General features: G+C 35.6%; 4 protein-coding genes across 7 annotated transcripts; 2 read left to right on the top strand and 2 right to left on the bottom strand.

Moving 5' to 3' along the window:
- Nucleotides 1–1,696: 1,696 nt before the first annotated feature.
- LOC108626054 (G/T mismatch-specific thymine DNA glycosylase-like) lies at nucleotides 1,697–3,258 on the top strand. 2 transcript variants are annotated; one of them, XM_018026463.2, is made up of 2 exons: nucleotides 1,697–2,088; nucleotides 2,162–3,258. In XM_018026463.2, exon 2 carries the CDS (start codon nucleotides 2,163–2,165, stop codon nucleotides 3,105–3,107), a length of 945 nt encoding a protein of 314 aa, XP_017881952.1. In that variant the 5' UTR covers nucleotides 1,697–2,088; nucleotide 2,162; the 3' UTR covers nucleotides 3,108–3,258. The 2 variants fall into 2 exon arrangements, with proteins under 2 accessions (XP_017881952.1, XP_017881951.1); XM_018026462.2 differs by having other exon boundaries at nucleotides 2,146–3,258.
- Nucleotides 3,259–4,080: 822 nt separating this feature from the next.
- LOC108626232 (G/T mismatch-specific thymine DNA glycosylase-like) lies at nucleotides 4,081–5,650 on the top strand. 2 transcript variants are annotated; one of them, XM_018026808.2, is made up of 2 exons: nucleotides 4,081–4,466; nucleotides 4,540–5,650. In XM_018026808.2, the coding sequence occupies exon 2, from the start codon at nucleotides 4,541–4,543 to the stop codon at nucleotides 5,483–5,485; it is 945 nt and encodes a 314-aa protein (XP_017882297.1). In that variant the 5' UTR covers nucleotides 4,081–4,466; nucleotide 4,540; the 3' UTR covers nucleotides 5,486–5,650. The 2 variants fall into 2 exon arrangements, with proteins under 2 accessions (XP_017882297.1, XP_017882296.1); XM_018026807.2 differs by having other exon boundaries at nucleotides 4,524–5,650.
- Nucleotides 5,651–5,693: 43 nt separating this feature from the next.
- On the bottom strand, nucleotides 5,694–9,527 carry Mfe2 (peroxisomal multifunctional enzyme type 2). The gene is made up of 16 exons (XM_018026806.2): nucleotides 9,270–9,527; nucleotides 9,077–9,211; nucleotides 8,668–8,820; nucleotides 8,324–8,596; nucleotides 8,140–8,256; nucleotides 7,950–8,080; nucleotides 7,821–7,892; nucleotides 7,698–7,758; nucleotides 7,454–7,620; nucleotides 7,264–7,387; nucleotides 7,016–7,191; nucleotides 6,763–6,939; nucleotides 6,474–6,591; nucleotides 6,194–6,388; nucleotides 6,027–6,124; nucleotides 5,694–5,957 (listed from the first exon to the last, which is right to left on the bottom strand). The coding sequence occupies exons 1-16, from the start codon at nucleotides 9,331–9,333 to the stop codon at nucleotides 5,838–5,840; spliced, it is 2,181 nt and encodes a 726-aa protein (XP_017882295.1). The 5' UTR covers nucleotides 9,334–9,527; the 3' UTR covers nucleotides 5,694–5,837.
- A 387-nt stretch (nucleotides 9,528–9,914) lies between these two features.
- On the bottom strand, nucleotides 9,915–11,279 carry veli (L27 and PDZ_signaling domain-containing protein veli). Of its 2 annotated transcripts, none has more exons than XM_018026460.2 (6): nucleotides 11,112–11,279; nucleotides 10,978–11,036; nucleotides 10,864–10,905; nucleotides 10,523–10,635; nucleotides 10,211–10,456; nucleotides 9,915–10,130 (listed from the first exon to the last, which is right to left on the bottom strand). In XM_018026460.2, exons 2-6 carry the CDS (start codon nucleotides 11,012–11,014, stop codon nucleotides 9,972–9,974), a joined length of 597 nt encoding a protein of 198 aa, XP_017881949.1. In that variant the 5' UTR covers nucleotides 11,015–11,036; nucleotides 11,112–11,279; the 3' UTR covers nucleotides 9,915–9,971. The 2 variants fall into 2 exon arrangements, with proteins under 2 accessions (XP_017881949.1, XP_017881950.1); XM_018026461.2 differs by having other exon boundaries at nucleotides 10,978–11,016; nucleotides 11,112–11,278.
- Between the last annotated feature and the right edge of the window lie 102 nt (nucleotides 11,280–11,381).

Here is an 11,381-nt window from a genome sequence, read left to right as displayed (position 1 = left end):
GAGGGAGCGAACGAAATGGAGAATGAAGATGTGACGACGAAGAAGACGCGACGTTTAAAAGGGAGCAAGGGGGTGAAAGCGGGTAGAACGAGGGAGGAATCGATAAGGCGAACAAAATTGCAAAATCACCGGAGGAACGAGTGAAGAGAAAAATAGCCGCAATAAACTCAATGGACAGGAGGAAAAAAAGGTAAGATGGAAAATCTATCGATGCGATGAGTCTAATTTAAGATTGCTAAGACATTGCGACGATTCTATAAGAATTTTTCTCTGTAATTAATAATATATTAAGATAGGTGACGAGTATCAATGATTTACTTTACTCAAACGTTTTTATTAAAGATGGTACAATAAAAGAGACGTAGCAGAAACTGCAATACAATTTAGTCTTTTAAGCTTTCTGCCTTCCGTCGTTTCCTTTATTTTTCTTCTAGTTCGAATTTTCTATGGTTTCTTCTCATCGCAGGGCTTCTTCGAACGAGGGAACTGGCGCGCATTCCTTGGAGAAACAATAACGCCTGGGGAACCGTGAGCACGGTAATTAGTCACTCGTTGTAGAAGCTGGCTGAACAATGGAGTCAACGTATCTTCGCCGTTTCCTTGCATTATCTACGTTGTACAGCGCTATCCAAACCAACTGCGCTTGATTAGCACGGCTTACGACAAACGTAATTGATACACGCGCCGATGCAGTGTTCAGATTACGGTTCAAACGTATCTCCTCTACTGAACACCAGCGTTACGGTTTAGCATGATTACCGATAGCACCGTTAACTGAGCCGGCGATCTCCCAAATGCACAACTCTCTTCCCTTAATTCTCCGCTTGACTTAAAAAAAAAAAAAAAAATGAGGGACGCTGCGTTTATCAGTCTGAGATATTAAGATACATTCTTTTACCCATAACGTGAAGCTTTAAAGTTGAATTAGAGATCCTGTGAGGACGCAGGGAAATCCTAAGGACAAAGAACGGCGCTGGTTTTTGCTGCACGTTTATGATGAGCGGGAATGCCTTGCAAATCCCATAGGTGTACTGCGGCAAGCTGTGTTGTGTTTAAATGTGGAGTATGTTCACTAGACCAGAAGACCAACACGATTTGGACGCGATCGCGAGTTCCGGTAGCTGGATTAGCAGATACGCTGTGCAAATACACTGCTTAATTATGTGCTCGTGCTACAGCACCATGATCATACGATAGGGAGCGTATCCGTTCCTATCGGGAGCCGCGTCTATTCAATAAACTATTTCGCTTATTTTCATTTATCACATCGTAAAAAATACGCATACCGTTCATACACGCTCCTACCGCTGTGCACCAAAAATGTGTACTTTCGGATAGCAAGCAGAGAAATTCGATGTTTGTTGAATTTATCGAAAATATTTCATTACTTTAATGACTGATATATATCGATGTCCAGCATTCAATTTATTGGCAAACAAGGATCCCAAATAAAATTGACAATTATGCAAATTCTACAAAAATGTATAAATGGTATAAATTAATAAATTAATCCAATTCGTTTATAAATTAATTCATGAGTATAGTAGGGAAACTGATTTATAAATAGGATTTTTAAATAAAATAGAGTGCGGGGAATAGCAGTAAGAAAAAGGAGGGACTACGGTGCGCCTGAGTGAAAGGATGAACGAAGATGCTATATAAGTAGCATAGCAGTTAGCAGTGTTAGCCGTGGCATATTGCATGTTATGCTTTTTCTTTCTCCTTCAGCAAGTTTAAACACCGAATTACTAAATCGCTACTGACGATTAATTAAAGTTTTAATATGAATTTTTAAATTATAAACATTCGTTTTAGTACTCATTCAATTTGAACGCAAAAATTCATTTTGAAAGTGCATGTTTACATTAAGCTACTTCAATACCGGCGTCGATTTAAATCATTCTATGTATCTGAAGACTGAAGATTAAAAGATAGGCGATAGTTCGACTGAACTTTCTTTGAACGAGTGATTTATATGTATAATATACAAAATAATCGTTTAAATGTATATTATAGCTGTTTAACCTCGATGTAACTCGTAACATCGAGAAGAACGAGGAAACGTGTCTTGTCTTACAACTGCTGCAGGTAGTATGTTTAAATTAAACAATTGAAATAATATAATAGTATTTTTGTGATTAATAGTAATGATCTGGCGCAGAATGATGACTCCAATAGATCTCAGCAAATTAATGAAGAAGACACGAGTGGAAAAGAAGATTGAAAAATCGAAAAAGATAATCAATCGATTCGATGGATTAACAGAAGAAGAAGTGCAAAAGAATTGTACTCTTGAGGACTACCTTCAAATGAATTTAGACATAGTATTTATTGGAATCAATCCGAGTTTGACTGCAGCACATCGCGGTAAATATTACGCTGGTGCATGTAATCATTTTTACAAGCTCCTGCATAAGTCGGGCTTGACGCCATATCTTCTAAAATATGAAGAAGATCACAAGCTTCTGGAATATGGAATTGGCTTGACCAATGTCGTGCACAGACCGACAAGATCTTCTGCAGATCTAAAATCTGCAGAATTAAAAGAGGGTATGAAATGTGTAGAAGAGAAATTAATGTATTGGAAGCCAAAAATTGCCGTATTTAACGGCAAATGCATTTACGATGCATGTAGTACTAAATCAGGTGCTTTTAAGTTTGGTCTACAAAGAGAATGTATTGGAGAAAGTGCAGTTTGGGTCGTGCCTTCGAGCAGTGCTCGCTGCGCAAACTTCCCAAGACTTGAAGATAAATTACATTTTTTTACATCATTAAAAAAATATTTGCAGTTTTTGAAAGGAGAAATTGAATGTGTGGATATGAAAGATTTTCAGTTCGAAGGAAAATGTACACAATTTATACCACGCACCTCAAAAATGTGGAGGAGAAAGGATGCCTCTGTATTTTTAAATGGCGGTAGAGTTGCCAATAAACAACTGATGTGTCTAGACACGTCAGATGTAGCTACTGCTTATAGTTCTGAATTTATTGTAAAGAAAGTGCGAAAAAATGAGAGCAATGAAGAAGCAAAGAAATCAAAATCATCTAAAAATTCTAAATCTAATTCAGAAAGTGATATCGAAATAGTTTTTGAAAATGTTCAGTAGCTAAATTTCGATAAACGATTAGAAGTCCGATAAAACAAAGATTGAGAAAGCATAGGAAGTGATACTGAGAAATCTATCGAATATCGAAGTCTATGTTCAGTAGTCATTTAGAGTAATAATCATATTTCAACTAATAGTATTTTTATAAAAGACTGATACATTCTTTTACCCATAACGTGAAGCTTTAAAGTTGAATTAGAGATCCTGTGAGGACGCAGGGAAATCCTAAGGACAAAGAACGGCGCTGGTTTTTGCTGCACGTTTATGATGAGCGGGAATGCCTTGCAAATCCCATAGGTGTACTGCGGCAAGCTGTGTTGTGTTTAAATGTGGAGTATGTTCACTAGACCAGAAGACCAACACGATTTGGACGCGATCGCGAGTTCCGGTAGCTGGATTAGCAGATACGCTGTGCAAATACACTGCTTAATTATGTGCTCGTGCTACAGCACCATGATCATACGATAGGGAGCGTATCCGTTCCTATCGGGAGCCGCGTCTATTCAATAAACTATTTCGCTTATTTTCATTTATCACATCGTAAAAAATACGCATACCGTTCATACACGCTCCTACCGCTGTGCACCAAAAATGTGTACTTTCGGATAGCAAGCAGAGAAATTCGATGTTTGTTGAATTTATCGAAAATATTTCATTACTTTAATGACTGATATATATCGATGTCCAGCATTCAATTTATTGGCAAACAAGGATCCCAAATAAAATTGACAATTATGCAAATTCTACAAAAATGTATAAATGGTATAAATTAATAAATTAATCCAATTCGTTTATAAATTAATTCATGAGTATAGTAGGGAAACTGATTTATAAATAGGATTTTTAAATAAAATAGAGTGCGGGGAACAGCAGTAAGAAAAAGGAGGGACTACGGTGCGCCTGAGTGAAAGGATGAACGAAGATGCTATATAAGTAGCATAGCAGTTAGCAGTGTTAGCCGTGGCATATTGCATGTTATGCTTTTTCTTTCTCCTTCAGCAAGTTTAAACACCGAATTACTAAATCGCTACTGACGATTAATTAGAGTTTTAATATGAATTTCTAAATTATAAACATTCGTTTTAGTACTCATTCAATTTGAACGCAAAAATTCATTTTGAAAGTGCATGTTTACATTAGGCTACTTCAATACCGGCGTCGATTTAAATCATTCTATGTATCTGAAGACTGAAGATTAAAAGATAGGCGATAGTTCGACTGAACTTTCTTTGAACGAGTGATTTATATGTATAATATACAAAATAATCGTTTAAATGTATATTATAGCTGTTTAACCTCGATGTAACTCGTAACATCGAGAAGAACGAGGAAACGTGTCTTGTCTTACAACTGCTGCAGGTAGTATGTTTAAATTAAACAATTGAAATAATATAATAGTATTTTTGTGATTAATAGTAATGATCTGGCGCAGAATGATGACTCCAATAGATCTCAGCAAATTAATGAAGAAGACACGAGTGGAAAAGAAGATTGAAAAATCGAAAAAGATAATCAATCGATTCGATGGATTAACAGAAGAAGAAGTGCAAAAGAATTGTACTCTTGAGGACTACCTTCAAATGAATTTAGACATAGTATTTATTGGAATCAATCCGAGTTTGACTGCAGCACATCGCGGTAAATATTACGCTGGTGCATGTAATCATTTTTACAAGCTCCTGCATAAGTCGGGCTTGACGCCATATCTTCTAAAATATGAAGAAGATCACAAGCTTCTGGAATATGGAATTGGCTTGACCAATGTCGTGCACAGACCGACAAGATCTTCTGCAGATCTAAAATCTGCAGAATTAAAAGAGGGTATGAAATGTGTAGAAGAGAAATTAATGTATTGGAAGCCAAAAATTGCCGTATTTAACGGCAAATGCATTTACGATGCATGTAGTACTAAATCAGGTGCTTTTAAGTTTGGTCTACAAAGAGAATGTATTGGAGAAAGTGCAGTTTGGGTCGTGCCTTCGAGCAGTGCTCGCTGCGCAAACTTCCCAAGACTTGAAGATAAATTACATTTTTTTACATCATTAAAAAAATATTTGCAGTTTTTGAAAGGAGAAATTGAATGTGTGGATATGAAAGATTTTCAGTTCGAAGGAAAATGTACACAATTTATACCACGCACCTCAAAAATGTGGAGGAGAAAGGATGCCTCTGTATTTTTAAATGGCGGTAGAGTTGCCAATAAACAACTGATGTGTCTAGACACGTCAGATGTAGCTACTGCTTATAGTTCTGAATTTATTGTAAAGAAAGTGCGAAAAAATGAGAGCAATGAAGAAGCAAAGAAATCAAAATCATCTAAAAATTCTAAATCTAATTCAGAAAGTGATATCGAAATAGTTTTTGAAAATGTTCAGTAGCTAAATTTCGATAAACGATTAGAAGTCCGATAAAACAAAGATTGAGAAAGCATAGGAAGTGATACTGAGAAATCTATCGAATATCGAAGTCTATGTTCAGTAGTCATTTAGAGTAATAATCATATTTCAACTAATAGTATTTTTATAAAAGACTGATGCATGTATATTTATTTTTTATTTATAAGTTTTTAATGAAAAACAATGTATATTTATATAACATGTGTATATGTATTTCATACCCAACCGCGTAGTTGATAAATCAGTTACATAGTGATTAAAAAAATACAAAAATATTAATGTATAAACAACAATTATATACCTTTATACCAATATAATAACAAATGTAATTGAATTACAATTTTGCTCTGCCAGCATCTATGAGTGATTTTAATTTCTGTGTCAGCATGATATTTCCAGTGATCTTTAACTTCCCTCTCATGAATGCCATTTGTGGATTCAATTTACCCAAAGCCTGCAAACAAATTAAATAATAAACCAATCGGAGTATTTCAATAATAAGAATTGATGTTAAAAAATTTACCATTTGAATCATGTCTGCATCTTCGAGGGTCAGTGTTGCATCTGCTTTACCTGATTTCGGTTCTCCTCTGTATACCTCAGCCTTTTTTAAATCCAAAGCTTTTGAACAGAAATATATAATGATTAACAACAAATCCAGACAATTTTAATATGAACAGACGTACTTACTCCACACTGCTTGTGGTTTTGCTTGCACTAAAATATGATAGAGGAATACAGCATTTATTTTCTTCACCTGTTCTGGATTCGTCCTTACGTACTCTTCAATCATTTTAAATACTGCATCACTTTCCAAAGATTTACCAGAAACGGGATTTGCAACTGGTTGCTTAGATACTGTTTCTTTCAAATCGACATAACCGCCTGATGAAAAAAATTCAAAACATTTCTTAATAATTATATTTCAAACAATTGTATCATTAATTGTTATCAATTTTTATAAATTGACCTGTTAAGATAGGTGTATTCGTTTCCACCACATACGTTTGGAAATGTATCCTCTTTCCCTCTTGCCACATATCTGTTCGTAATGTTTGTCCGGGGAATGTAGGTTTTGCAAAACGAGTCTGCAACATTCATTAAACATTTGAAAAAAAAATTTTCCTGTTTATATCATGCAATAATTACATCTCGTAAATAGATATGAAACACTTCGTAACACACTGCAATGGTCATTTGTATATTTAAGCTATCGCAATACGAAAGTAAATGTCTACACAAAAAGTAAGTAAACTTACCTTAACGGCTTTAAATAAACTCGGGTCGCCGTCGGCGTAAGTTTGAAGTATGTGGCGAACAGAAAATCCAAGGGAAGATAATCCATGTAGGATTGGTCTTTGAAAGCCAGCCATCGCGGCTATGTTCGAATCGATATGCAATGGATTGGTATCTCCGCTCAACCTGTATAGAGCAGCCTACAAGTCGACGAACGAAATTTTAATTTGTGAACCCAATGTCGATAATTTTTAACTACGTTCATCTTTAATTTACTTGATCGTAATTCGTCTGTTGCGTGACTGATGCATCTGGTTTTCGATTTGGAGGATCAACGAATGGTATACTGTGCGGAGATGTCCGTTTTCCTTGAAAACCACTTACTCCTACTACAAATATAGTCATCTGTCCTTTAGCTAATTTCTCCCCAGTATTAGAATCAAACGTTTCATCTGTAGAAATAAATAAAAATGTATGAGTTCAGGTACAAAAGATATACTATCTGTAAAAATGTATTTACGTACGTTGTATTTCAAATACAACACCCTTCCCCTTATCTAATACATCCAGAACTTGAAATCGTGTTTCAACTGTAGCTTCCGTTGGTAATTGTTTATACACTTCCATATATTGCTCCCCATGCAATATCTACATTTAAGAAAAATCCATAACAATGGTATACACATAAATTTTAAACTGTATTAAGAAAATTACCTTTGTTGGATCTAGTTGAAAGTCAGGAAACTTTTCTTCAAACATAGAACTAGAAGCCATGCAGTATACTGGAGCATGCGTTGCATAAAATATAGGCATTACAGCAAAATTGCTGTCGTTCTCGTACAGGTAACGAAAATCAGTGGGTATCTGGACAGAGGCACCAACTACAACATAAGTTATTGAGTACTTAATTACGACTGTAATTTATGAGCAAATAAAATATACAGTAGTGCAATTATACCTCCTAATGCATACATAATAGTGTCCCGACTATTGTAAGTGTGCTTGTAGACATTGGTACTCTAAAAAAAACCGTATTATCATTAATTGTGACATCAATCATCAGGATAATGGTCTTAGTTACCTGTGACTGTGATTTCTCGGAATTGCCACTGTTTATTTTTTGAGCTATTTCCATGAACTGTCCAGTTACTTCCTGCAAAAAGTATGCCATTAACCTTCTCTTTAAATAATAATGCCTTTATATACATACCCCGATGGAATCAAAGTGTTTAGCGGATGACATATCGGTGATGGCTGACCATTTGTCTTCAACAACTTCGGGAGTGACGTTACTTGACAAATCTTGTCGCAATATTGCTCCTGACGAACGAATTAAATGGCCTGAAAGAGAAGAAAACGGAGTACTTAGTACTCTTATTCTTTTGATTTAATGTACTCACATTTGCCTGCCCATCCTAATGCAGATTCGATGATAGAGCCGTTCTCCATACATTTCTCATGACACAACCAGGCAACGACAGGCGCTATTAACTCAGGTTTTAATTGCTCAAAAAAGTCTGTAAAACAGAATCAATGAATCATTTACATTAACATGAAATTAACATAGCACGTTGTATCAAGTACCTGGTGGTAAAATGTCTTCTGTTAAACGAGAGGCGGCTGTTGGCACTATCACGTTAGTGTGTACGTTCTTCTGTGCGCCTTCGATAGCTAATGTACTGGCCAACCCAACAAGGCCCATTTTTGCTGAACTGTAATTAGCTTGACCAAAGTTTCCATACAATCCGCTATTGCTTGATGTCACAATGACTCTGCCATATTTTTGTTTAAGGAAATATGGCCAGGCTGCCTGAGTTACTTTAAAAGCAGCTTTCAGATGAATGTTGTGTATCAAATCTGGAATTAATTGTAAACGAATGTAATTGAAGATCTTCTAAAGAAAATATAGCAGTAATATTTGGAAATACCCCAATCGGTTTCTGACATCTTGCTAAAAGATTTATCTCTTAAGATCCCAGCATTATTAACAACCACATCTACCCTTCCAAATGCATCAATAGCTGTTTTGACAATCTTTGCTCCATCAATAACGGAATCGTAATTAGCCACTGCTTTTCCACCTATAAAATTATTTTAAAAAATTCAATAATAATTCATTATAATATTGAACTGCTTTTATCAGCAATGGTTAAAATAAGTGGATGGATTGAAATTATAAGAATTTTATTTATAGTACACGAATGTTTTGCAAATACCGTTGATAAGAATCGTGATATGCAACTGGACGCGATTATGTGTAGTAATAAATATTTCATAAAACAAACTCATGTCGATTCAAATAGAATGCATAACACAGTAAATAAGAAATATTCTTACCATTCTTAATAATTTCATTAACAACTGTATCTGCCACTTTGCTGCTCCCATCACCGTGTCTACTTGCACCTAAATCGTTTACTACAACGCTGGCACCTCTCGAAGCAAATAGCAGGGCGTATGCACGGCCCAAACCTAAGATCAATCATTCAATTTCATATCGAAATACTGATCAGAGAAAATAAGTAATTACCTGCTCCAGCTCCCGTTACGATAACTACGCGACCGTCGAAACGTAATTGTTCCGGTGCTCTCATTGTGTCGAAACTAAAATTCCGTTCAAAGGGGACCACTAACTGAGATTCTCCGATGAACTCGGACCTTTATATAAATGCCTTTCTCGTACTGAGTCAACAAAATTAAATTAAGTTTAAAGTCCAACAGTTTTTAATTACCTATCACCTTCATGATGGCACTGGTTGACTTGATAAACCAGTGGTATAAGTCAGTGTGCAACTGTGTACGTGCGCATACAGATGCATATATTTTTCCTGCTACTTTTTATGCGCGAGTGATTTGATATTGTGATAGTATGTATCGCAGCCAGGTGCGTAGCTTGTACTATCTTCACTCGATTCGATTGCACTCGAAAAATATTTTAAAAATTGACTACTCATTTATTTTGTTATTACTTAAACTTTCTTTTTGTATTTTCCATGTTCAAGGCTCTAAATGAACGTACGCAAAGTAGGAGAAGAAAGAGAACAATTTTATTTCTTAAAACTATATAACATTCATACAATATGTTTAAAAGATAAAAGCAGGAGTAATTTCCATAATCGTAATTTGATTTGAATTCTTATAATATACAGACAATGAAAAGGACTACGATGATATCAATATGCATATGATTTGTTCATTGGAAGGGGACGATTAAATGTAACAACGTTCGATTTTATTGCATATGTTGACGCCTACGTGCTGCCCTTTGCTTGTCAAAGCGTAATTCCATTTCTTCTAAAACTCGCGGAGTGTAACGTACGACCAGCTTCACAGAATTCTGTGCTTGCTTCAGCAATTCTACTGCTTTCTCATGATTCTCGCCTTCCACGCACTGAAACACCAATAAATAATCATTGAGAAGTCGAGACGAGAGCTGGAAAAGATTTTGTGCTTAAGAAAATAGAATCTTACCACTCCGTTAACAGATAATAACTGATCACCCCGTTTCAAGCCACCGTGACGATCGGCAACCCCTCCAGGAATAATTCGTGAAATATAAATCGGTGAATTTTGTTCCTTGCCTCCCATTACGTTAAAACCAAGACCTTCCTCAGTTTTCGGTAGTTCCACCACTCGCGGATGTGCGTGGCCCTCACTAGCTGCAAAAGCTGCGACTGTTGCTTTTGCAGTAGCCGATGCACGAACATCCTGAGATCCCTGCAATTATTAATACTGACATAGATTTCATAATTTACAATATATGGGTATGTAAATATCTCGTACTTGAATGTCTACAGTCTCATATACATGTTCATACACTTCTCGTACAGCACTAAGGAAATCACTCTGCAAAACTTTCTGCAAAGCAGCTAATTTAGTTGCAGGTACTTCACCACCTAGAAAAATTAATTTAATCAATATTCGTATATATATGTATGAATTCCTATTATTAAATAAATTCTTGAAGTACAAAGTACAAGCACGTACATGAGCTATATAAAAAAATAAATTGAACTAATAGCATTATGAGGATCTACATAAAGAATAAAATTTTTACAAGAATATTTAAACACACTTAATTCTACCCTGTTGTGCATTGTTGTTAGAAAAATACATTTAGTTACCTTTTTGCAATTTATCCAGTAATTCAATAGATCTTTTAACATCTGGAAATAAGAGTATTGATATCAGTACATTCGTTATTCGATCGCAGGTTGATTCTATAAAAATTAATTTACCATTTGCTAAAGTAAGGGGTTCGGCCATCGTAACCATCTCTGCAAATCAATGGAAGTGTCTTAAAAATAGACGCAACAAATCCACTAAATTATTGTTATTATCGAAAAATATGCTGCAGATTTAAACGACGTACAGATACAGTACTCTCCTCGGTCCTTGACGTTGACAAACTGTCAAAAATGCGACAACAATTTGTCTATCGACCAACTACTGTCAACAGTGTCAACCAAGAATCTACAGTGTATTGGAAGGTGTTTGAATGTATAATTTCCGAGACCACTGTGCCTAGTGAGAAATAAGACCATAGGAACACTGAAGCGTAATTCCCTAGACAGAATACTCCAGCGTGGCATGACATGCTCTCTGAACATATACCAGTTATTGCAGGTCATCGCGCCAAAAC

The sequence above is a fragment of the Ceratina calcarata genome, unplaced genomic scaffold, assembly GCF_001652005.2.
Source record: "Ceratina calcarata isolate Rehan_Ccalc_2016 unplaced genomic scaffold, ASM165200v1 scaffold39.2, whole genome shotgun sequence".
Classification (NCBI taxonomy): Eukaryota; Metazoa; Arthropoda; class Insecta; order Hymenoptera; family Apidae; genus Ceratina; species Ceratina calcarata.
Note: the sequence above shows the minus strand (reverse complement) of the source record. Positions and strands in the feature narration are given on the sequence as shown.

What these genes read in the sequence shown, in the direction of transcription:
- Mfe2 (XM_018026806.2), bottom strand. Translation starts at nt 9,333, where the DNA reads ATGAGAGCACCGGAACAATTACGTTTCGACGGTCGCGTAGTTATCGTA. An exon ending in TGTTGTATTTGAAATACAAC is followed by an intron (nt 7,192 to 7,263) that starts GTACGTAAATAC and finishes TTATTTCTACAG; the next exon opens with ATGAAACGTTTGATTCTAAT. An exon ending in AAAACCACAAGCAGTGTGGA is followed by an intron (nt 6,125 to 6,193) that starts GTAAGTACGTCT and finishes TCTGTTCAAAAG; the next exon opens with CTTTGGATTTAAAAAAGGCT.
- LOC108626232 (XM_018026807.2), top strand. Translation starts at nt 4,526, where the DNA reads ATGATCTGGCGCAGAATGATGACTCCAATAGATCTCAGCAAATTAATG.
- veli (XM_018026460.2), bottom strand. Translation starts at nt 11,014, where the DNA reads ATGGTTACGATGGCCGAACCCCTTACTTTAGCAAATG. An exon ending in ACCCCTTACTTTAGCAAATG is followed by an intron (nt 10,906 to 10,977) that starts GTAAATTAATTT and finishes TCTTATTTCCAG; the next exon opens with ATGTTAAAAGATCTATTGAA. An exon ending in ACTGGATAAATTGCAAAAAG is followed by an intron (nt 10,636 to 10,863) that starts GTAACTAAATGT and finishes TAATTTTTCTAG; the next exon opens with GTGGTGAAGTACCTGCAACT.
- LOC108626054 (XM_018026462.2), top strand. Translation starts at nt 2,148, where the DNA reads ATGATCTGGCGCAGAATGATGACTCCAATAGATCTCAGCAAATTAATG.